The sequence below is a fragment of the Copidosoma floridanum genome, unplaced genomic scaffold, assembly GCF_036245765.1.
Source record: "Copidosoma floridanum isolate Cflo_tuat_1 unplaced genomic scaffold, Cflo_Japanese_pri ptg000032l, whole genome shotgun sequence".
NCBI classification, from domain to species: Eukaryota; Metazoa; Arthropoda; class Insecta; order Hymenoptera; family Encyrtidae; genus Copidosoma; species Copidosoma floridanum.
Window position 1 is genome coordinate 7,691,427 of NW_028321909.1, and position 24,405 is coordinate 7,715,831.

At 35.6% G+C, this 24,405-nt stretch overlaps 2 protein-coding genes across 6 annotated transcripts in view; both read right to left on the reverse strand.

Annotated features, from left to right (window-relative positions):
- Window positions 1-403: 403 nt before the first annotated feature.
- ValRS (Valyl-tRNA synthetase) lies at window positions 404-5,525 on the reverse strand. Of its 5 annotated transcripts, none has more exons than XM_089597300.1 (11): window positions 5,108-5,525; window positions 4,750-4,926; window positions 4,389-4,678; window positions 4,097-4,298; window positions 3,608-4,021; window positions 3,384-3,529; window positions 2,422-3,310; window positions 1,973-2,254; window positions 1,311-1,688; window positions 961-1,236; window positions 404-883 (listed from the first exon to the last, which is right to left on the reverse strand). In XM_089597300.1, exons 1-11 carry the CDS (start codon window positions 5,285-5,287, stop codon window positions 668-670), a joined length of 3,450 nt encoding a protein of 1,149 aa, XP_089453426.1. In that variant the 5' UTR covers window positions 5,288-5,525; the 3' UTR covers window positions 404-667. The 5 variants fall into 5 exon arrangements, with proteins under 5 accessions (XP_089453426.1, XP_014212180.2, XP_089453429.1 ...); XM_014356694.2 differs by having other exon boundaries at window positions 1,311-1,670; window positions 1,913-2,254; XM_089597303.1 differs by lacking the exon at window positions 1,973-2,254 and having other exon boundaries at window positions 405-883; window positions 1,317-1,670; window positions 2,428-3,310; window positions 4,750-4,920; window positions 5,114-5,525.
- An 11,889-nt stretch (window positions 5,526-17,414) lies between these two features.
- The window catches only part of LOC106642094 (UBA-like domain-containing protein 2), a 36,988-nt gene continuing 29,997 nt past the window's right edge, over window positions 17,415-24,405 (reverse strand). The window contains exons 4-5 of the mRNA XM_089597252.1: window positions 24,166-24,259; window positions 17,415-19,883 (exon numbers count right to left, since the gene is read on the reverse strand). Of these exons, the coding sequence (XP_089453378.1) occupies window positions 19,627-19,883; window positions 24,166-24,259 (351 nt within the window). The 3' untranslated portion in view covers window positions 17,415-19,626. The remainder of the gene's footprint in view (window positions 19,884-24,165; window positions 24,260-24,405) is intronic.

A 24,405-nucleotide genomic window follows, 5' to 3' on the forward strand; every position in this document is an offset into this window, starting at 1 on the left:
AAAAAAAAGTAATATAAATGCACTTTTTTCAGAAGCATTGATTTTTATATAATTCATCAGAACGAAAAAAAAAAAAAAAAAAAAAAAAAAGTAAATAAATAAAGGTAATGAAGAAGAGTGTCGTGCTAGACCACGATCACGTCGACAATATACTTATACTTGAATTGAATTTTTATAATCGTGAATTATATCGTTACTAGTTATTGAAAAACCTGAAGCTTACCGAGAAAAAAGGATCACTAATTGTAGAGCAATTATTTGAAGAAAACAAATTTTTTTAATAACTTCTTTTAGGACGTATAGAAATACTCAATTACTTGCAAAGTCACGCGCGAACTCCATTGTTATATACATTTTTCTTTGCGTATTTCGTTTTTAATCATTTACCTCTTTTGTTAAGTATTCATTTTTAGGGATCGTGTAATATATTTGTTAACGTATATCTTTCTATAGATATATATTATATACATATAAAGTGGCACAAATAAATTTTAAAATAAAAAACCTCAGTGTAAATACCTTTTTTTTTATTTTTCCCGCAAAATATTTATAAAATAAAAATACACCAATTTCCAAAACTTCAAGGTATTTATTAATAAATAGATTAAGGCATGATGACATTCGACATAAAAAATATTTTCTTGATAAACATCACCAATTTTAATTTTTACATAGCTTGTAAAGCCTCCATTGCTTCAACCAGTCTCTCCATTTCACCCTTGCTATTAAGTAATTTTTCTTTGTCTGTCTGCTGCACTTCGACAGGAACTTTAATCTCATAATCCGGCGATTCCATGGATTTCTGCAGCTTCTGTATCGTGTCCTTTAACTGTTTTTCTTTTTTCTTCATTTTTTCCAGCTCCTTTACTGGATCAATCAGCCCCTGCAAATAAAAATTGTCAAAGTTAATTTTCTATCCTTTGTTTTCGGCAAATACATAAGAATAACAAACGTGTTTACCTTCAGCAGCAAGTGAACCTGCAACTTATCGGAAACCGTGATAATAGTGCATCCAGACGGTGGTTCTTCCACGCTAACGATCGAGTACGCCAGCGTACCGATCACGTCAAAGTACTTGGAAATCATCTTCTTGATCTCGCTGTCACGACAGGCAAAGTAAACTTCAGTTTTCGATTTATTTGGTATATTGTAGGCACTTCGCGACGATCTAATACTCTTTACGACCTTTTGAGCAAAATCGATGTCTTTTTCCAGCTGCTCGTTTCTCCAGGAACACTGTAATTACACGCTTTCTTATCACCAGCTTCTCGACATACTCGATCAAAACAATGAATTATTAAATAACATACCTCAGCAGTAGTGGGATACGGACAAACGCATATACTGGGATAAATCAGAGTCTTGCGAGGTAAGCGCTGATAAAGCTCTTCCGTGATAAAAGGCATGAATGGGCAGAGCAGTCTGAGGCCCGCGTCCAGAGTTTTGAAAAGAACGCGTTGAGCTGCCTGCTTTTGCAGGTCAGTTCCAGTTTGGAAAACAGGTTTCAGGCACTCCAGGTACACGTCGCAGAGATCATAGAGCCACAAATTGTAGCAGGCAGTGGTGACCGAGTTAAAGTCAAACTGGGTGAATCCATCGTCACATATCTGGGTTGCATAGCTCACTCTGGACAACATCCACAGATCAATGCTAGATTCATTTCCAGTTAGCTGAAGGGAAAAATTTATGTCAGTGCAAATAAAAAATGTATATCAAATTTATTAAGATTAACAAAAAATGTCTAGTCTCATGCAGTTGTGTCTTTTTTAAAGTTACTGTGATTTTATGATTATGAAACTAAATTTTCTACGTGAAAAAAAAAAATCGCAAGCCTGTATAGGTCAAATCAAAATTCATCTATCAAGCTCATGCAAAACAAATCAACAGAAGAAACAGAGAGAGACCAGATCACCTTAAACCCTTCAACACCACTACCACAATCATCAGCAATCTCAGCGCAATAAGACTGTATCCTGTTATTTTCTGGCCTCAAAGCCTTCCTCTCGTTAGAGCCGTAGCTCTCAAAATGCGCATACCAGCGCGCCAGATGCGGCAGACAGTTCAAAACTTTCGAGTCAAAACAACGTTTTGCAGCCTCGTGTGCTTTGACGTCGAGCTGGGAAGGCGTGAAGCCGTCCAAGTAAGCGTAGCTGCGGAGATAACGATCCAACGATTTCTGGACGCAGGGCTCGCTTATCGTACTCTCGTACCATCTGCCGTCACCTAGGATTCCGTTATTGCTGCCGTTGTTGCTCTGTTCGTGTTACAATAGGAATGGATATTTCTTTGCGTATGATAAGGTCATGCGTGTGATGATGAAATGAATACAAAATGTGAAAGTGAATCCCATTATACCCCCGACCTTGATCACCATTCAAATACCACGAGCTACGGTCAAAAACTATCATCACTATCTCTTACCTCGACATTATCAGCCTCGTCGTATTTGAACTCGTTGCCAAAATAAGTGAGAGCAAACTTGGCTGCATTCCACAACTTGTTACAGAAAAATCTGTAGCCTTGCACCCTCAGGATATCAAGATTGATGTCGCGTCCTTGAGACGTGTAGGCGCACAAAGCGAAGCGCAGAGCATCGGTTCCGCACTCTGGTATTCCCTGCGGGTAATCGCGCTTCTGTCCGTCTATCGCGGTCTTGAGCTCTTTGGGATCCAAATTTGAATCCTCCAGCTGCTTGTGTAGGTTCTCTAAGGTAGTTCCGCGAATCACGTCCATCGGATCGATGACGTTGCCTAAAGACTTGCTCATTTTTCGTCCGTGCGCATCTCTTACCATTGCGTGCAAATATACCTCTTTGAAAGGTAATCTTCCCAGTAACTTTTGTCCTAAGAATACCATCCTTGCCACCCAGAAAAACAAAATGTCATGTCCGGTTTCCAGTAGAGTGCCGGGGTAAAAAGCTTTCAGCTCCTCAGTTTCATCCGGCCAGCCAAAGATAGAGAACGGAAAGAGCCCGGATGAAAACCACGTATCCAAAACGTCAGCGTCTTGTTTGAGTGCAATCTTGTCCTTGCTAACGCCGAACTTTTTGGCTGCCTTTTCTTTTGCTTCGTCCTCCGAACGTCCACTCACCCATCTATCATCATCCGATGCATCCAAATTTCCACCTTGAATAGAAACGAAATATGCAGGAATACGATGACCCCACCATAACTGCCTAGAAATGCACCAGTCCCTGATACCCTCCATCCAGTAGTACCAAGTTTTTTTGAATTGTTCCGGAATAATTTTCAGTTCTCCACTTTTCACAGCTTCCGTTGCGTTTGCTGCCATGTCGTCGCACTTAATATACCTTAAATAGCACATTGTGTATAAAAAAATGTTGGCAAGTTTTTTTAGGATTGATTGAAATTACGTCACTTTACCACTGAGGCTTTATAAGCGGCTCTACAATATCCTTAGATCTACTACACACAGGTACGACCATAGGATTGTCTTTGATTTCAACAAACAAATTTCTATCTGTCAATTCTTTCAAAATTGCTTTTCTAGCATGGAAACGTTTCATTCCCTAGATAAAAGCCGCAACATCATAAGTCATTAAATAATCCTAAATGTATTAAAATTTAAATAACTGCAAATACCGTACCGTGAATATCCCGTAGTCTCCACAAATATTACCATCATCATCGAAAATAGTAATGAACGGTAAATCATGCTTTTTCCCAATCTCGTAATCGTTTGGATCATGGGCTGGGGTTATTTTAACAGCACCGGTGCCAAACTCCATTTCAACGTAGGTATCGGCAACAACGGGCAGTTTTCTGTTACAGAACGGATGCTTGGCGTGCTTGCCAATCAGATGAGCGTACCGTTTGTCGTTTGGATGGACAGCAATTGCTGTATCTCCCAACATTGTTTCGATACGCGTCGTAGCAACGATTATTCGGTCTGTTGAGTCTTCCATTTCATAGGCAAAGAGTACCAATACACCAAATTCGATTTTTTCTTGGTACCCGGGTATTGAGAGGAATGTTCTACCAGTCAGTTCTATTTTGTCTACCTTCAAGTAGTAAAATCACCGCCGTGTTCAACATCGATTCCAATTAATGAAAAACAAAACCAAAATGTTTGTTACCTCAATATCAGAGATTGCACTTTTTAATGTGCATGACCAATTGACAAGACGATTACTTCTGTATATCACACCTTCGTCGTGCAATCTCACAAATGCTTCTGTAACAGCTCGACATAGCTTAGGATCCATCGTGAAGCAAGCCCTGTCCCAATCAAACGAGCCTCCTAGTGTCTTCAGCTGCTGGTAAATTCTGTCTCCTTTTCTGTGTTGAAGTAAACACAAGGTAAATAGGTAAGAACTGTACTACAACTTTTGTATTGAATGCCGAAGAAAGTACAAAAAAATGACTAACTCGTTTTTCCATTCCCAAATTTTATCGACAAACTTTTCGCGACCCAAATCATGTCGGGTCTTCTTTTCCTCTCGCCACAATTTTTTCTCTACCACCACTTGCGTGGCAATGCCGGCGTGATCACAACCTGGATTCCACAGAGTTGTGCGGCCTTTCATTCTGTTCCATCTCGTGATTGCATCTTCAACTGCGTTTGTCAAAGCATGCCCAAGATGGAGGTATCCAGTCACATTGGGAGGTGGGATTACCATCACAAACTTACCCTTAGGATTCGGGTCCGATATGTTCCTCTAAAAGTAATTTAAAGCACGTCAGATTGTAGTTTTTAATAATAAATTAAAGATCCTTTAATTGAAATTACATTATACTCCGGTTTGAAAAATCCACTTTTTTCCCACCATGAGTACCAGGCAGCTTCAACATACTGTGGACTGTAAGCTTCTGGCATAGGGCAGGTTACATCTTTTTTATCTCCTGGTACAGTATTTGCAGTGTAAACAATAGCTTCTTTGACCTCCTTCTTCTTTTCCGGCTTTTTCTGTAAGTACATTTCAGATGAAATTAAAATTTTTAATTATCAGATACTAAATTTAAGTCCAAATGCCAAAAAAAAAATCTTTTGTTGTCATAGGTAATTGCCAACTAAAAAAAAGATAGTCGTATATCTACCTCAAGTTAATCTTCATGAAATAACACTAGGTAAAACTAAAATTACTGACCGTAGCTTTATCCTTGACCTCAGCACCAGCATTCGCTTCGTTTTTGTTCTCCTGTTTCTGCTTGAACTTTTCAAGCTTGGCGAGTTTTTGTTTTTCCTTCTCCAACTGTTTGGCAGTCTTAGGAGGCTTAGCTCCAGATTCAGCTCCACCAGCTGTTGCAGCTACTGCATTGTCTGCCATTATATTAAACTTTTGCAGTTGAAAGAGAAAAAGAGGGGATCACAACACGAAATTTTTTGAATTCGTTATCTTGATCCTAAGGCAGACTTTATTTTACGCACTAGGTCTAGATTCTTTGAATTTTCATTCATTTGACACAAGATATCCAATTCGTCAATGCAATGCATTCGCCACACACCATGACCTAACCTAAAAAAATGTGCGTAACAACATCTCAGACTGACCGGATCTGCAGATCATGATTAAGTATTCACAGTCAAATCGGCATGACGGCATGACTTAGGGTGTATTCCGCAAATGCTGCCAGCAGTTAAGTTACGTAGGTCGTGGTAACGCCGCATGGTCGGGCAGCGCTAGCGTCAACCTGTACTAACTGTCGGTGGGTTCCGCATGTCAACAAACTCCGAAATATCAGATGGCATGGGAGCGAAAACAGTAAAAAATATCAAAGTTTGTTGACATGCGGAACCCACCGACAGTTAGTACAGGTTGACGCTAGCGCTACCCGACCATGCGGCGTTACCACGACCTACGTAACTTAACTGCTGGCAGCATTTGCGGAATACACCCATAGTCCGCAGGCTAAGTATACGTCCTTAACCGCCTTTTTCACTAACGTTTAGAATAATGATTGAGACAATCAATGATTGTATCATGAGTTTTTGTATAAAGTTCAATTTATACAAATAAGTTGGTAAATATAGGCACACATGATTAATATTTAAACATTTTAAGCTGTATAAATATATAACATAGATTCCAAATATGCATTATTACCGCTGGAATATGCTAACAAAACCAAATATCCGTCTTTCTCACCCAGCAAAATAATAGGTATCTGTATAATCCTGTATCAATTTATTGCACACATGCGAAATGTTCAATGACAGTAAACAATGACATAATTTCAAACTTTACTTTTAACTCTTCATTTCACACGTAATTTTACAATGCAGTTGATAAATTATTATTCATACAAAAGTATTAATATTCTTATAGGAGGTCGATTTTCAGGCAAAAGATTATTTGTAAACTTGCCGTAAACAGCACAGCCAATGTCAACTTTTTATTTTCTATCTACACAACTAGTTGCGGCTGGTTTTAGCGTTTCAGATTTCTAAACTAAAAAGTGGCCCTAAAATTCTGAAGGAAAGCTTTAAATATTTTAGGCCCTAGAGCCATTTTGTCAATTATAAACCAGCCGCAACTTATTTGACAAATACAAAATGAAAATTCAACATTTTCTGTGCTGTTTGCGGCAAGTTTACAATTTATCTATTACTCGAAAGTATAAATATATAGGAGGTCAATATTCGTATAAAACATACACTGCAAACTTGCCGCAAGTAGCACAAACATCGTTAATTATTTATTTTGTATCTATTTCAAGAGTTGCGGCTGGTTTATAAGTGACTAAATGGCTCTAGGGCTAAGCTGCCTAAAGCTCTCCTTCAGAATTTCAGAAGCAATTTTTGGCCAAAAAAATCACGACCGCTAGATGGCGCTGATCCTAATGATTATAACTACTTATAGTAGAGCCATTTAATCAATTATAAACCAGCCGCAACTAATTTCGTAGATACAAAATAAATAGTTAAAGATAATTGTGCTACTTGCGGCAAGTTTGCAGTGTATGTTTTATACGAATATCAACCTCATATATATTTATACTTTTGGGTAATAGATAAATTCTAAACTTGACGCAAACAGTGCAAACAACGTTAACTTTTTATTTTATATTTATGAAATTAGTTGCGGCTGGTTTATAAGTAATTAAATGGCTCTAGGGCTAAGCTGCCTAAAGCTCTCTTTCAGAATTTCAGAAGCAATTTTTGGCCAAAAAAATCACTACCGCTAGATGGCGCTGATCCAAATGATTATTACTACTTGTAGTAGAGCCATTTGATCAATTATAAACCAGCCGCAACTAATTAAGTAAATACAAAATAAAAAGATTACATTGTTTGTGCTACTTGCGGCAAGTTTGCAGTGTATGTTTTACACCAATATCGACCTCCCTTATATTTACACTTTCGGGTAATAGATAAATTGTAAACTTGCCGCCAATAGTGCGAACAATGTTCACTTTTTATTTTGTATTTATCAAATTAGTTGCGGCTGATTTATAAATGATTAAATGGCTCTAGTATAAGTACAGTAATAATCATTTGGATCAGCGCCATCTAGCGGTAGTGATTTTTTTGGCCAAAAATTGCTTCTGAAATTCTGATGGAGAGCTTTAGGCAGCTTAGCCCTAGAGCCGTTTAATTACTTATAAACCAGCCGCAACTAATTTCATGAATACAAAATGAAAAGTGAACATTGTTCGCACTATTGGCGGCAAGTTTACAATTTATCTTTCACCCGAAAGTATAAATATATAGGAAGTCAATATTCGTGTAAAAAATGCATTGTAAACTTGCCGCAAATAGCACAAACAATGTTATCTTTTTATTTTGTATTTACTAAATTAGTTGCGGCTGGTTTATAATTGATCAAATGGCTCTACTACAAGTAATAATAATCATTAGGATCAGCGCCATCTAGCGGTCGTGATTTTTTTGGCCAAAAATTGCTTCTGAAATTCTGAAGGAGAGCTTTAGGCAGCTTAGCCCTAGAGCCATTTAATCACTTATAAACCAGCCGCAACTCTTGAAATAGATACAAAATAAATAATTAACGATGTTTGTGCTACTTGCGGCAAGTTTGCAGTGTATGTTTTATACGAATATCAACCTCATGTATATTTATACTTTTGGGTAATAGATGAATTCTAAACTTGACGCAAACAGTGCAAACAACGTTAACTTTTTATTTTATATTTATGAAATTAGTTGCGGCTGGTTTATAAGTAATTAAACGGCTCTAGGGCTAAGCTGCCTAAAGCTCTCCATCAGAATTTCAGAAGCAATTTTTGGCCAAAAAAATCACTACCGCTAGATGGCGCTGATCCAAATGATTATTACTGTACTTATACTAGAGCCATTTAATCATTTATAAATCAGCCGCAACTAATTTGATAAATACAAAATAAAAAGTGAACATTGTTCGCACTATTGGCGGCAAGTTTACAATTTATCTATTACCCGAAAGTGTAAATATAAGGGAGGTCGATATTGGTGTAAAACATACACTGCAAACTTGCCGCAAGTAGCACAAACAATGTAATCTTTTTATTTTGTATTTACTAAATTAGTTGCGGCTGGTTTATAATTGATCAAATGGCTCTACTACAAGTAGTAATAATCATTTGGATCAGCGCCATCTAGCGGTAGTGATTTTTTTGGCCAAAAATTGCTTCTGAAATTCTGAAAGAGAGCTTTAGGCAGCTTAGCCCTAGAGCCATTTAATTACTTATAAACCAGCCGCAACTAATTTCATAAATATAAAATAAAAAGTTAACGTTGTTTGCACTGTTTGCGTCAAGTTTAGAATTTATCTATTACCCAAAAGTATAAATATATATGAGGTTGATATTCGTATAAAACATACACTGCAAACTTGCCGCAAGTAGCACAATTATCTTTAACTATTTATTTTGTATCTACGAAATTAGTTGCGGCTGGTTTATAATTGATTAAATGGCTCTACTATAAGTAGTTATAATCATTAGGATCAGCGCCATCTAGCGGTCGTGATTTTTTTGGCCAAAAATTGCTTCTGAAATTCTGAAGGAGAGCTTTAGGCAGCTTAGCCCTAGAGCCATTTAGTCACTTATAAACCAGCCGCAACTCTTGAAATAGATACAAAATAAATAATTAACGATGTTTGTGCTACTTGCGGCAAGTTTGCAGTGTATGTTTTATACGAATATCAACCTCATGTATATTTATACTTTTGGGTAATAGATGAATTCTAAACTTGACGCAAACAGTGCAAACAACGTTAACTTTTTATTTTATATTTATGAAATTAGTTGCGGCTGGTTTATAAGTAATTAAACGGCTCTAGGGCTAAGCTGCCTAAAGCTCTCCATCAGAATTTCAGAAGCAATTTTTGGCCAAAAAAATCACTACCGCTAGATGGCGCTGATCCAAATGATTATTACTGTACTTATACTAGAGCCATTTAATTATTTATAAACCAGCCGCAACTAATTTCATGAATACAAAATGAAAAGTGAACATTGTTCGCACTATTGGCGGCAAGTTTACAATTTATCTTTCACCCGAAAGTATAAATATATAGGAAGTCAATATTCGTGTAAAAAATGCATTGTAAACTTGCCGCAAATAGCACAAACAATGTTATCTTTTTATTTTGTATTTACTAAATTAGTTGCGGCTGGTTTATAATTGATCAAATGGCTCTACTACAAGTAATAATAATCATTAGGATCAGCGCCATCTAGCGGTCGTGATTTTTTTGGCCAAAAATTGCTTCTGAAATTCTGAAGGAGAGCTTTAGGCAGCTTAGCCCTAGAGCCATTTAATCACTTATAAACCAGCCGCAACTCTTGAAATAGATACAAAATAAATAATTAACGATGTTTGTGCTACTTGCGGCAAGTTTGCAGTGTATGTTTTATACGAATATCAACCTCATGTATATTTATACTTTTGGGTAATAGATGAATTCTAAACTTGACGCAAACAGTGCAAACAACGTTAACTTTTTATTTTATATTTATGAAATTAGTTGCGGCTGGTTTATAAGTAATTAAACGGCTCTAGGGCTAAGCTGCCTAAAGCTCTCCATCAGAATTTCAGAAGCAATTTTTGGCCAAAAAAATCACTACCGCTAGATGGCGCTGATCCAAATGATTATTACTGTACTTATACTAGAGCCATTTAATCATTTATAAATCAGCCGCAACTAATTTGATAAATACAAAATAAAAAGTGAACATTGTTCGCACTATTGGCGGCAAGTTTACAATTTATCTATTACCCGAAAGTGTAAATATAAGGGAGGTCGATATTGGTGTAAAACATACACTGCAAACTTGCCGCAAGTAGCACAAACAATGTAATCTTTTTATTTTGTATTTACTAAATTAGTTGCGGCTGGTTTATAATTGATCAAATGGCTCTACTACAAGTAGTAATAATCATTTGGATCAGCGCCATCTAGCGGTAGTGATTTTTTTGGCCAAAAATTGCTTCTGAAATTCTGAAAGAGAGCTTTAGGCAGCTTAGCCCTAGAGCCATTTAATTACTTATAAACCAGCCGCAACTAATTTCATAAATATAAAATAAAAAGTTAACGTTGTTTGCACTGTTTGCGTCAAGTTTAGAATTTATCTATTACCCAAAAGTATAAATATATATGAGGTTGATATTCGTATAAAACATACACTGCAAACTTGCCGCAAGTAGCACAATTATCTTTAACTATTTATTTTGTATCTACGAAATTAGTTGCGGCTGGTTTATAATTGATTAAATGGCTCTACTATAAGTAGTTATAATCATTAGGATCAGCGCCATCTAGCGGTCGTGATTTTTTTGGCCAAAAATTGCTTCTGAAATTCTGAAGGAGAGCTTTAGGCAGCTTAGCCCTAGAGCCATTTAGTCACTTATAAACCAGCCGCAACTCTTGAAATAGATACAAAATAAATAATTAACGATGTTTGTGCTACTTGCGGCAAGTTTGCAGTGTATGTTTTATACGAATATCAACCTCATGTATATTTATACTTTTGGGTAATAGATGAATTCTAAACTTGACGCAAACAGTGCAAACAACGTTAACTTTTTATTTTATATTTATGAAATTAGTTGCGGCTGGTTTATAAGTAATTAAACGGCTCTAGGGCTAAGCTGCCTAAAGCTCTCCATCAGAATTTCAGAAGCAATTTTTGGCCAAAAAAATCACTACCGCTAGATGGCGCTGATCCAAATGATTATTACTGTACTTATACTAGAGCCATTTAATTATTTATAAACCAGCCGCAACTAATTTCATGAATACAAAATGAAAAGTGAACATTGTTCGCACTATTGGCGGCAAGTTTACAATTTATCTTTCACCCGAAAGTATAAATATATAGGAAGTCAATATTCGTGTAAAAAATGCATTGTAAACTTGCCGCAAATAGCACAAACAATGTTATCTTTTTATTTTGTATTTACTAAATTAGTTGCGGCTGGTTTATAATTGATCAAATGGCTCTACTACAAGTAATAATAATCATTAGGATCAGCGCCATCTAGCGGTCGTGATTTTTTTGGCCAAAAATTGCTTCTGAAATTCTGAAGGAGAGCTTTAGGCAGCTTAGCCCTAGAGCCATTTAATCACTTATAAACCAGCCGCAACTCTTGAAATAGATACAAAATAAATAATTAACGATGTTTGTGCTACTTGCGGCAAGTTTGCAGTGTATGTTTTATACGAATATCAACCTCATGTATATTTATACTTTTGGGTAATAGATGAATTCTAAACTTGACGCAAACAGTGCAAACAACGTTAACTTTTTATTTTATATTTATGAAATTAGTTGCGGCTGGTTTATAAGTAATTAAACGGCTCTAGGGCTAAGCTGCCTAAAGCTCTCCATCAGAATTTCAGAAGCAATTTTTGGCCAAAAAAATCACTACCGCTAGATGGCGCTGATCCAAATGATTATTACTGTACTTATACTAGAGCCATTTAATCATTTATAAATCAGCCGCAACTAATTTGATAAATACAAAATAAAAAGTGAACATTGTTCGCACTATTGGCGGCAAGTTTACAATTTATCTATTACCCGAAAGTGTAAATATAAGGGAGGTCGATATTGGTGTAAAACATACACTGCAAACTTGCCGCAAGTAGCACAAACAATGTAATCTTTTTATTTTGTATTTACTAAATTAGTTGCGGCTGGTTTATAATTGATCAAATGGCTCTACTACAAGTAGTAATAATCATTTGGATCAGCGCCATCTAGCGGTAGTGATTTTTTTGGCCAAAAATTGCTTCTGAAATTCTGAAAGAGAGCTTTAGGCAGCTTAGCCCTAGAGCCATTTAATTACTTATAAACCAGCCGCAACTAATTTCATAAATATAAAATAAAAAGTTAACGTTGTTTGCACTGTTTGCGTCAAGTTTAGAATTTATCTATTACCCAAAAGTATAAATATATATGAGGTTGATATTCGTATAAAACATACACTGCAAACTTGCCGCAAGTAGCACAATTATCTTTAACTATTTATTTTGTATCTACGAAATTAGTTGCGGCTGGTTTATAATTGATTAAATGGCTCTACTATAAGTAGTTATAATCATTAGGATCAGCGCCATCTAGCGGTCGTGATTTTTTTGGCCAAAAATTGCTTCTGAAATTCTGAAGGAGAGCTTTAGGCAGCTTAGCCCTAGAGCCATTTAGTCACTTATAAACCAGCCGCAACTCTTGAAATAGATACAAAATAAATAATTAACGATGTTTGTGCTACTTGCGGCAAGTTTGCAGTGTATGTTTTATACGAATATTGACCTCCTATATATTTATACTTTCGAGTAATAGATAAATTGTAAACTTGCCGCAAACAGCACAGAAAATGTTGAATTTTCATTTTGTATTTGTCAAATAAGTTGCGGCTGGTTTATAATTGACAAAATGGCTCTAGGGCCTAAAATATTTAAAGCTTTCCTTCAGAATTTTAGGGCCACTTTTTAGTTTAGAAATCTGAAACGCTAAAACCAGCCGCAACTAGTTGTGTAGATAGAAAATAAAAAGTTGACATTGGCTGTGCTGTTTACGGCAAGTTTACAAATAATCTTTTGCCTGAAAATCGACCTCCTATAAGAATATTAATACTTTTGTATGAATAATAATTTATCAACTGCATTGTAAAATTACGTGTGAAATGAAGAGTTAAAAGTAAAGTTTGAAATTATGTCATTGTTTACTGTCATTGAACATTTCGCATGTGTGCAATAAATTGATACAGGATTATACAGATACCTATTATTTTGCTGGGTGAGAAAGACGGATATTTGGTTTTGTTAGCATATTCCAGCGGTAATAATGCATATTTGGAATCTATGTTATATATTTATACAGCTTAAAATGTTTAAATATTAATCATGTGTGCCTATATTTACCAACTTATTTGTATAAATTGAACTTTATACAAAAACTCATGATACAATCATTGATTGTCTCAATCATTATTCTAAACGTTAGTGAAAAAGGCGGTTAAGGACGTATACTTAGCCTGCGGACTATGGGTGTATTCCGCAAATGCTGCCAGCAGTTAAGTTACGTAGGTCGTGGTAACGCCGCATGGTCGGGTAGCGCTAGCGTCAACCTGTACTAACTGTCGGTGGGTTCCGCATGTCAACAAACTTTGATATTTTTTACTGTTTTCGCTCCCATGCCATCTGATATTTCGGAGTTTGTTGACATGCGGAACCCACCGACAGTTAGTACAGGTTGACGCTAGCGCTGCCCGACCATGCGGCGTTACCACGACCTACGTAACTTAACTGCTGGCAGCATTTGCGGAATACACCCTAAGTCATGCCGTCATGCCGATTTGACTGTGAATACTTAATCATGATCTGCAGATCCGGTCAGTCTGAGATGTTGTTACGCACATTTTTTTAGGTTAGGTCATGGTGTGTGGCGAATGCATTGCATTGACGAATTGGATATCTTGTGTCAAATGAATGAAAATTCAAAGAATCTAGACCTAGTGCGTAAAATAAAGTCTGCCTTAGGATCAAGATAACGAATTCAAAAAATTTCGTGTTGTGATCCCCTCTTTTTCTCTTTCAACTGCAAAAGTTTAATATAATGGCAGACAATGCAGTAGCTGCAACAGCTGGTGGAGCTGAATCTGGAGCTAAGCCTCCTAAGACTGCCAAACAGTTGGAGAAGGAAAAACAATGCCGCATACATGCCGCAAACAGCACAGACAACGTCAACTTTGTATCTTCTATCAACAATATTAGTTGCGGCTGGTTTATAATCGGCTTTACTATAAGTAGTAATAATTATTTGGGTCAGCGTCATCTAACGGTCTTCATTTTTTCGCGCAGCGTTGGCCGCGATGGTCAAAAGTTTGCTGCCAAACGTATAACTTTTTATTATATCTATTAAATTAGTTGCGGCTGGTTTATAATTGATTAAATGGCTCTAGGCTCTAGGCAAAGGTCTCATTCAGAATTTTAGGAGCCACTTTTCACGAAGTAATGAAGACCGCTAGATGGCGCTGATCCCAATAATTATTACTACTTATAGTAGAGCCACGTAATCGATTATAAACCAGCCGCAACTAATCTTATAGATATAAAAATAAAAAGGTGACGTTGTTTGCGCTATTTGCGGCAAGTGTACAATTTTATTTTGGTACATATTTACAACTATTATGACCCAACTTTTTTTTTAAATTTCGTAGGAAAGTTGATGAATGACATAAAGGTATAGATGAGCGAAAAAAAATTCATGTGTAAAAAGCATCATTCTTAATGATATATATTTCGGATGATTAATTTCTCTGGCAATAATTATGTACAATCAAAGGAAAAAACATATTTTTTTCTAATCTATGATCAAAATAAACGCTCGTGTTAGAAATAATCGTAATAATTTTTTTATCTTCAGTAACATAGTTATAATATTCTGTACATAGAGACGCGTCAAAATACCTAAATGAAATTCACTCGATGAATAATCACATTCGTACGTATTATATGTATATCCATATTGAAAGCGTATACATGTATATAGTATCCGTAGGGCAAAAAGTACGTATATTACTAGGTTCTACGACAATTCTTTAACGCCATCGCAGTAGTTTCACACTCTTTCACTTACTCATCTATACGTGCCATCGCTCAAAAGTTATTCAAACGTATTTACACATGTACTAGGTATTTAACGAACGAAAGATGTAGTATGTATAAAAAAAAACACCTTAGCGAGGGATTCTTGTAAAACATTCTTTTAGAAAAACGATGTACAATCGAAACGCGTATACATACATAGTCTCCATTCGGTTCGTCATTGGTAAGAAAAACAAGTCCTATACAAGCGATGAATGAACTCGCCGTCGCCGCTCACATCTATTACATACATTGTATACCTATGCCATAAACATCTTTTTTTTTTTTTTTTTTTTTTTTTCAACGTAACGCAGTTTTTAAATCTCGTCGCTATGATACATAAAAGTTATCGTAGAATCAAACGAATTAGCTTTTTTTTTCGAGCTGTCTAACGCCAATCCAACAAAATGTAAAAATTGCGTTTATCACTATTTCTACCGTTTTATCGCACAATACAGTCACTTGAACCTTCTAGCGCACAAATTACTTGGTGTAAAAACGCGATGCGATAAAAAAAAAAATTTTCAACCATGTACTAGTACAACCATACATGTATACGTCTGTCGCGTCAAGCGTGTAACATGTCAAATGATCAAAAGACGTCGAACTCAAACGCCGATAGCGTAAAAAATATCAACACAATATTACGTGTGTACATGATTGATGTACTGCAAAGTTACGTCATCCAGACACTTCCTCTTAACCTCATATATGGCATATAAACATAACAGATTGGATGGTTAATTTTATAGTAGCAATTATTCTATAAATTCACCAAGAAGTATTCCAATGAAAAAAAAAAAAAAAAAAAAAAAAATTCACAGGTAGTGTAGGACTAACAGCACCCGCCACATTGAATTCGTTACGTCTTTTGATTTTTATATTTAAATAAAAAATAGAACACGCCAAATTGGCGTTGAATGATATTGATTGGTAAAACGAGTCTCGAAAGCTTGGATTGAAGGTCGTTTACCCTCTATGATAAATGTGTAAATAAAAAAGTGTAGAGTATTGTTTAAAAATATATTAGACCCAAGGTTTTCATGTACCTCCGATGGCAGTTCGTGTCTGCGTCAAGGGGATAAAAAAAAAGATATAATTGATGCTTACGTGAATAAATATAAAAAATATGGTCTCTTTCTTGTTTGGTAGCGAGGAAGTTGAATCGAGAAGTATCAAGACGCACAGACTCTCTCACGTGCACTGGAAGATATTCTATATTCGGTGAATGTCAAGGGTCAGGGTCGAACTCGAAAAGAAAAAAAAAAAAAAAAAAAAAAACTGGATCTCGACAGAAAATAAAGAACAACCTTCGTACTTTTTCCTTCACCTTTGCTATGTTTTAATAGGATATGCTGTGTTTCGAATTTTTCACTAAAGCACGTGTTGCTAGGGGTGTGAACATCAGTCTCATGGAATAGCATGCAAGTACGTTGTTGTTTATGTTCTAGTTTCTAATTTTATATTTGAAATAAAATTTTTTTTCTCAACCGATTCATGAAATTTTAGTCGAAAAACAGATGTCTGATCTTAGATATGTACTGAGACAAAAAAGGCAAGCATTATTAATTTTGACTGAACAAGTTTCAATAGACTTGCGATGTCTGCGTAAGTATAGATACGTATGTATTCATCGATATCGATATTTTTCCGAAGACAATAATTTAATGTTCAATATAACTCATTTGTTGTTTAAAAAACACGTTCTACAGTTTGTCTATTCATTTTTATGACTCATATAAGTATAAGTATAATTGAAGTATTATACATTGATTGATTTGTAAAAGTGGTTCGATTACTCTTGTAATAAAAGATATTAATTTTTCATGGAAGCATTTTTCGATACGTATGTATATGCTTATTTAATTACATGTAAGAAAATAAATTTTTTTCATTGCTTTTTTCATTAATACGTGTTGTTTTTCAATTTCAAAAAAAATGAATTGCCATAGAATTGATGCTCATTCTTATATTGATTTCCTTTTTTTTTAAATTTTATTTAAATATGTATAAAAATAATGAAAAAATAAATGCATCACTTTTATACTTTCAATCCGCAGTATATTCGAACGAACAATAAAAAATTTCATCTTAAATCATGTACTACTGAATTTTTAATTTTTTGTTTTCGTCCTTCAAATCTTTGATTTTAATAGGGTGGTAAAGAATTGTACTGTTGTTTATAGAAGGTATATAACTTTAATCGGTAATATTCACTTTAAATGTTTTCTTTTACAGCAAAGATTTTTTTTTATACATACAGATTATACACATGGAGCTTTAGTATATCTTACGTTTAAACATATTTTGCTTTTAACAATACATTTTTTCCCTATTTACAAAGATTCTTGTTCTTATTTATTTATTTTATTTATTTTTTTTTTTTTTTAATACATTTACAATAATTAGCGACGAAAACTTGAAAAGACAACGTGTGACACGAAAACTTTCATAGTTAACACCTTGTTTTGTTATTTATTTTATCCTTTTAAAGTTTGTACTACGCTTAATAAATCACTTTCAACGAACGCTTATAAATTATAAATCTGAAGAAAAAAAAAACGTCAATCACCGACGACTTTCGAATTATAAATAACTTTAATTCAACAAAAGTAACGCCAATCTGCATTGGCAACAAAAAAAAAAGTTCAATTTTTTCACACCATTTTCTTGTTTAGGTACATCATGTTACGTGTACGTTTGCACATTTACAAGAGCTTGAAGGTTCTATTTTATTCGTGGCTCAAGTTGGCGCCTGAGCTCTGTCCCCTTGGCAATGCATTCGAAGCGTGAATGACGCGGTAGTTTTGCTGTTTCCAAAATGTCAGCCAATTTCTTGTTGCGAAACACAGTTTTGCACAGGAAAAGCAAGATACCCAATAAAAATAATTTTCAATTGAAGACAATCCGGAAAATGTGCCATTTTTTTTCTTCAAAAATTCGATTCAGCCCAGCTGAAAATAATCTCGCTTCCAAGGAAATCTCGAAAAAATCCGAGAGCAATAATCATGCGCGCTTCGAAACATCCAAGATAAAAAAAACAAAAAAAAAAAACAACCATATCACATATTTTTCGTATGCAGCTCTTGATTCGTTTTTTGCTTTCTGCTGAGACGCAATTTTGTCTTTATTTTTATTATCGGCGCACAAAAGCATGCAGCTCGTTAGTTTACTTACTTCACACAAACGTCAGAATGTTTAGCCTTAAAAACGGACAACTTTATTTCGATGTAGTTATCGGAAAAACGCCACCTAGTCCCTGAATTCCAAAAAATCTATACACACACGTATACTTGTACTCTCAAAGCATGCAATTCCATAACAAAAAGAGATAAAAAAAATTGTCCTTTCACAAATAACACTATCGTTATTATTATTATTATTGTTATTATTATTATTATTATTAAGATAAATAAACACTCGCAACGGCGCTATTAAACAACGAGAATGTTGATCAATTATTGCGCAATAGACAATGTAATAACATCTCATTCAACGTTTTTATTTTATTTGATTATTATAATTTTTTACTTATTTTTTTTGTCCATAGAAAACGACAATCTATAGGTCAGTAGTATAGGATATACAGTGCTAATGATTATTGTTATTATTTTTTTCATCATATCGTACAATTATTCACGTACATAAGGAAGATTGAGGATCGACATCACGAGTAATACGATCTAACGACAGCCTCGATGATGCTGATGATTGTTACTATTAACAATCACCCGTCGGTAAAGTGAACGATGTAAATTTTCATTTTTTTTTTTTCTCTCCATACAAGGTTGAACATCGATACTCCATTTAATATAAATGAAAGACACATATACGGAGCTTCTCCAAAGGTATGGATCACACGTACCTTAACTCGAAAAGAAATAAAACCTAATTCGGTAATCACACGACTTTGCCTTTGATCCAATCGAACACCTCCCCACAGAAATTCAGAGAACAGGAACAGCTACTAAGTATGTATATCTCCCTCGCGTCAATCGGTAATGATATACCCCGTACGCGACTACATTCATCCAAGGCGATATGTGTTTTTGTGTCTGTGACCGTATCTTTGTACACGTGACATTAACGAATGACAATCAAGAGCACATCGTTAGGTCATCAATGATCCAACCGCTCAGAAACTCTGTATAACGTTCAACGTAAACGAAATTAATGTCGAAGCACTTTCCGTCCCTCTCATTACTATACGCTATCGGAACACTGGAACACGCGGTTGGTGAATGTGGAACAATAAATCATGCGCTATGCTACGTGGTTTACATGCGTAATTGTAACAATGATCTAATGTGATGATATCGAATGAGCACCGAACTGTTGCGAGAACGCTTATTATTCACCGCTGTAGGTATGTATTTACTACATTTTTGTGTACACGAGTTTGCGACTCAGGGTTTAATTAATACGTTTGTTATGCGTGACTGGCATAATCATTGGTCATCATGGGTAAATGAATGACCGCGAGTTGTTATAAATATTCGGCTGTCGGTGTCGTTGGTAATGTAGCTGCAGTTTGTTGTGATAAGTTCCAAGATAAGGTAAGGTAGTAGTAGTAGTTCTTATCTCTGGGGTTCTCCGAAGCCGAACTGATGGTGCTGAGGATGAATGCCGGCGACACCGGCCGGCGCCGCCATGACACCGCCGACGGGTGACTGTTGGTGGTGGTGGTGGTGGTGGTGGTGCGCCATCATGGGGCCTGACAGACTGCTGCTGCAGCGCTGCGACGGTGTCGTCGACAATGATGCCTGGGACTGTTGCTGCTGCTGCTGTTGGTAGTGCTGGTTTAAGTGTAGGCCGTTCTGACTTGGGGACATGCCTATGGAGGGAAACAAGAATAGTTTGTTATTTACATTTTGTTGCTGCTGTGTAGATGCATTTACCGTTGTATCAAAAATGTTGCAAAAATCGAATTGATCTATGAAATGTTTTAAGTAACTTCAACGTTACTTTTTTTCGAAATTTCATACCGAGTATGGTTATGATTAAATAGTCATATCAAATATTCAGGTATACCTTGTGTACCCAGGAGTTCCAACATTATCGACTATTTTGATTTTATATTTGGTTAGTCATTTTTATTTATTGAAACGGTTATTTTAACGCTGAATAATAAAACGACACGAAAAGCTGGTGAGTATCTCGAGGTAAGTATTATCAGTCAAGCCAAAAATTGAAGTCATTTTGGAATTAAGATAACAAACAATGACAATAAATACTCAGCTAATGCTCAAGATTATGGTTGAATGACTTCTCGAAAGTATTTTTTATGAGCTTGTTTGTAAAAATTTAGTCAGTAAGGTAGGAACTCCTGTTGATGTACTATAAACATCCCTACTACGAAGTTAATATACGAAGTTTTAGTTCTTGAAAAAAATACACAAGTTTCGTTCGGTATTACTCACACATAGAAATTTTAAACGAAGGTACGGTTTGCTTGTATAAAAAATATATTGCAAATTTTTAAGACGTGATAATTAAAAGTTTCAACCCAATGCTATTATTAGTATGCCTGTACAGCGTAGGACCACAACAAAAGATTGTATAGCACTGGACTTTTATTTGTAAAGCATTATCTTTTGATTTTTCAACTGATTTGTAATCTCTCATAACTCACATGATTTATCCAGACTAATCAAATTGATAACTTTTTAATTTTTTTATTTTTTATACTAAAATTAACTTTTGAGTGGAACAAAAATACAATAATCCCAATATTAAAAAAAAATATGAAAGAAAATATTCATTGCATTAGTTGATATACTGTGATATGTAATATATTATTCATTTCTAAATTACTGGGAATATTGTGTTAAAGTATTTAAAATTTTTGTGACTTCATGTAAGACCTGATCGAAGTAAAATTCAAAATATCCTCGAGAATCAAAGAAAGTCATGGTTTGGTTTATTTCGTGGCGTAAGTATTCGTCGGTGTAGGTGCGGACGCTGTTAGAATTTGTGGTAATTAGAAGCACGTGGCTTTTTAGGCGTAAATACAAAGTTTAAAATAGGCAATGAGAGAATCGATTTATTCTCAATGTTTATGACACAGCGAGGAGCAACAAACTGTTTATTTTCGCCAAAAGTTTTCGCTGCCGTGTTCCATCCGTCCGTGGTTATTTCTAGTTCTAGAGTGAAGGCTGTCTTGGAAAAAGAACCACTTGGCTGCGAGGCCAAAATTTTTCACAATAGCCCTCCGATGATGAAAACAATGATTTTATTTTTTTTTTTTTTACTTTTTCACAGAGAATATCTTTCTACATAAAGTAAATTATTCGATTTAGTTTCTAAAATTTTGACGAAAGTAGTAAAAAAAACAAAAAAAAAGTACAATAGTTATGCAGTTGCCATTACATCAGCTCCGCCGCACTAGCGCGTGTATATATAATAATATGTACACTGCAGCGGCATTGCGCTGTATGCCGTTTTCTGTTTACATACAATATACCTACACACGCACGAAGTCACGTGTATGCAGTTACGTTTTTTAGCTTGTAAGTATAGCATCCTATAGTTTAAAACACGAACCACTAAGTATGATTATACGCTCGATATCGTTGAATACCTTATGTATACTTTATACACCTTGTTAATTTCGTGACGAGCAAAATGGCAAGTGGTCACGAGGGAGCTTCCGGGATTTCGCGTGCATGCGTGGGTGGTGGGCGGCCCAGTGCTTTTTTTTTTCTTTCTTTTTTGTACACGTAACTGATAGGAATTACAATCATCTCGCTCGAGAAAAAAAAAAAGTTTAACTTCATAAATGCAGCTTGTGTTATTTTTCTTTTGAATTTTCCACCGACGAATTCTAAACAAATATGCGAATTGTAGATTAAAACTCTTTATGCATCGTTTGAAAATGAAGACTCGCGATTATCTCGAGTTTTTTTTTTCAGTGTTTAAGTATAGTGGTAATCTCGCTTGTATATGTATAATATTCATCTTTGGCCTTGATGACTTTCTTTCTCACAATCATCATCGGCACACGTCGACTAATCGATACATATACAATTTTAGAACGGAACATTAAATTTGGAATCTTCGTGATAATTCTCTGTTACGTTGATGATCGTTACTTTCAAGCTGTAAGGTCGAGTGTTTGGTTTGCGCTCTGGCACATAATTTATTTTAAACCCAGTAGGAAATGTATATGCGAAGAATAAGATTGGCGGTGCAAGATGACTATATGCAATTTCGCTTGTAGTTAGGGAACGACAATTTTCGGTATTTTTCTCGATGGTCGAGGGGAGAGTGATTTTTGTGCCAAGCCATTTTCAACTCACCGCAACTCAAATTGACATTTGTTTCGATTGCCATGCCAACTCTCCAACTTTACCTCGAGTCAAATTAAAAGTGAAAAAAAAAGTACTCAACATTTTACAAAAACCTGAATCTCAATATAGCGTGCGGTGTACACATAATTTGAAGATATTTTGACGATATCATCAAGCCGCCAATTAATTAACAAGTAATAGTTTGTGGAAAACAGTTTTATCGAACAATGTACAAAATAGAATCATTAAGCGCGTAGAAAATAACGTTTATCGTGTTGAATTTTATTTTTTCCAATACTCTTTGCTATACTATGCGTTCTTGCGACACGATTTTGAAAACTGGTTGGCCTGATTTGGGATGTACTTATCGTTTCCATACATTCGAAAAATCGTAAGATTATATTTCCCAATAAATAACTATTTTAACCGGTGAATCAGTAAACGGTCCGGTTTATTCGACTGGTCTACATGCAATGACGAAATTACAGTAACAAATTATAATTAGTCATCATATCTTTTGGTTGGTTATTGTAACTCCTTCCTCCGTTTTATTTTAAATACCGATAAATTAATGGCTTGGCTTCCCTCTTCACGATCGATATGGAGTCATTCATGAAGTGGTTGTTGTAGAGAGGTGATGCGAGTTAAATAAACGCGGGTAAGCAAAAAAGAGCGAATGGGGAGCATCTGAAAATGTTATTTCGGTGAGGGGTCGAAGGGAGGCTTCTGTTGTATGAATGGCGCGTCACTCACTACACAGGACGGCTATACGTGCACGCCCCCTCTTTATCCTTCCACCCTCGTCTCGATTATGTGCGTATTTTGCTGAGACAAGCCCCTTTTCCGAGAAACAGCGGTTGCAAACGTTCGATTGTTCAACAACAAAACACCCATCCCCAATCTTTTTCCAATTTAGATGTTTCCATTACAAATTACACCTGATAATAAAGCAATATAATTGTTTTAAGTACGTGGTTATCAAGTGCTATTAAAAACAAAAAGAAAATTGCTGCGAAACCAATTAAATATAGAGATATACCGAGAGAAAAAAATAAAATAAAATTATAAAAGTGAACGATAATTTGGTACTATTCCGTCGTGTAAAAACTTTTTATCACTTTTACAACGAGTTTTATCGAAAGTACAGTGATTTTCTTTTTTTTTTTTTTTTTTTTTTTTTTACTATTATTTGTATAATAGAAATTACCATTCTAGTACAAAAAAAAACTGTTATTTTCCTCAGTGTACTGTTATTTTGCGGCACGATAAAAACCAACGGTCGGGTGGTTTCGTTTTAAAAATACTTGAATTTACGACACGTATATTGGGGGGGGGGGGAAATCAATCACAGCTAGATTAAATGAATCAACAAGACACACTCGAATGAATGTTACTTTGATGAGAGGTGGAAATCAAAGTACAAGCGCATGATATTCACATCAATTAAGTTTGACGCAAGCCACAACACACGGGCGCGGGAGATAATGTTTTTCTGCATTCGCGTCGCTTGGCTCAGCAATCAATACGCGCTGGCTTGAAAATCACACGAGCGACTTGTGCATCGTGCACGTATATACATCCTCCTATAAATACACACGAACGATCGATCGATCGCCGACCGCGCGCTTGACATCGTCGCGGCAAAGTAAACACAATTAAAACTTTGGAGCTTCCTTTCCACCCATACGATATGTACATATACCTGTCGCAACGATCGACTAAGGTGGAGGTACCATTTTTCAAGTGCAACGAAACGCGCGGATATACATGTTTTATGGGATCATCGCCAGCAGGAGGGAAAAACGGAGGCGAAAGCTGATGACTTACCGGATGGCGTTTTATCTCCTGCCGACAGTTTCGAGAAGGCGAGCAAAGCGTCCGGAAAATTTGGTGGTGTAGCCGGTGTGTTGCACGGCGTTATCTGTAACAAAAAGCATTTTTTTTTTCTCTCAATATTATTATCGCACCACAAATCGTTTCGTAAACATATAATACACCCACTGCGATGAAAATAACATCACTTTTTTTTTTTTTTTTTTTTTCTTTTTCTTTTTCCCCACTTTTTAT

Bases quoted from the DNA above. Each gene is read 5' to 3' on its own strand.
- ValRS (XM_014356694.2), bottom strand. From the start codon at position 5,287: ATGGCAGACAATGCAGTAGCTGCAACAGCTGGTGGAGCTGAATCTGGA. The intron at 3,311-3,383 runs GTAAAGTGACGT...GTGCTATTTAAG, and splicing joins CCGCTTATAAAGCCTCAGTG to GTATATTAAGTGCGACGACA. The intron at 2,255-2,421 runs GTAAGAGATAGT...TAACACGAACAG, and splicing joins ACGAGGCTGATAATGTCGAG to AGCAACAACGGCAGCAATAA.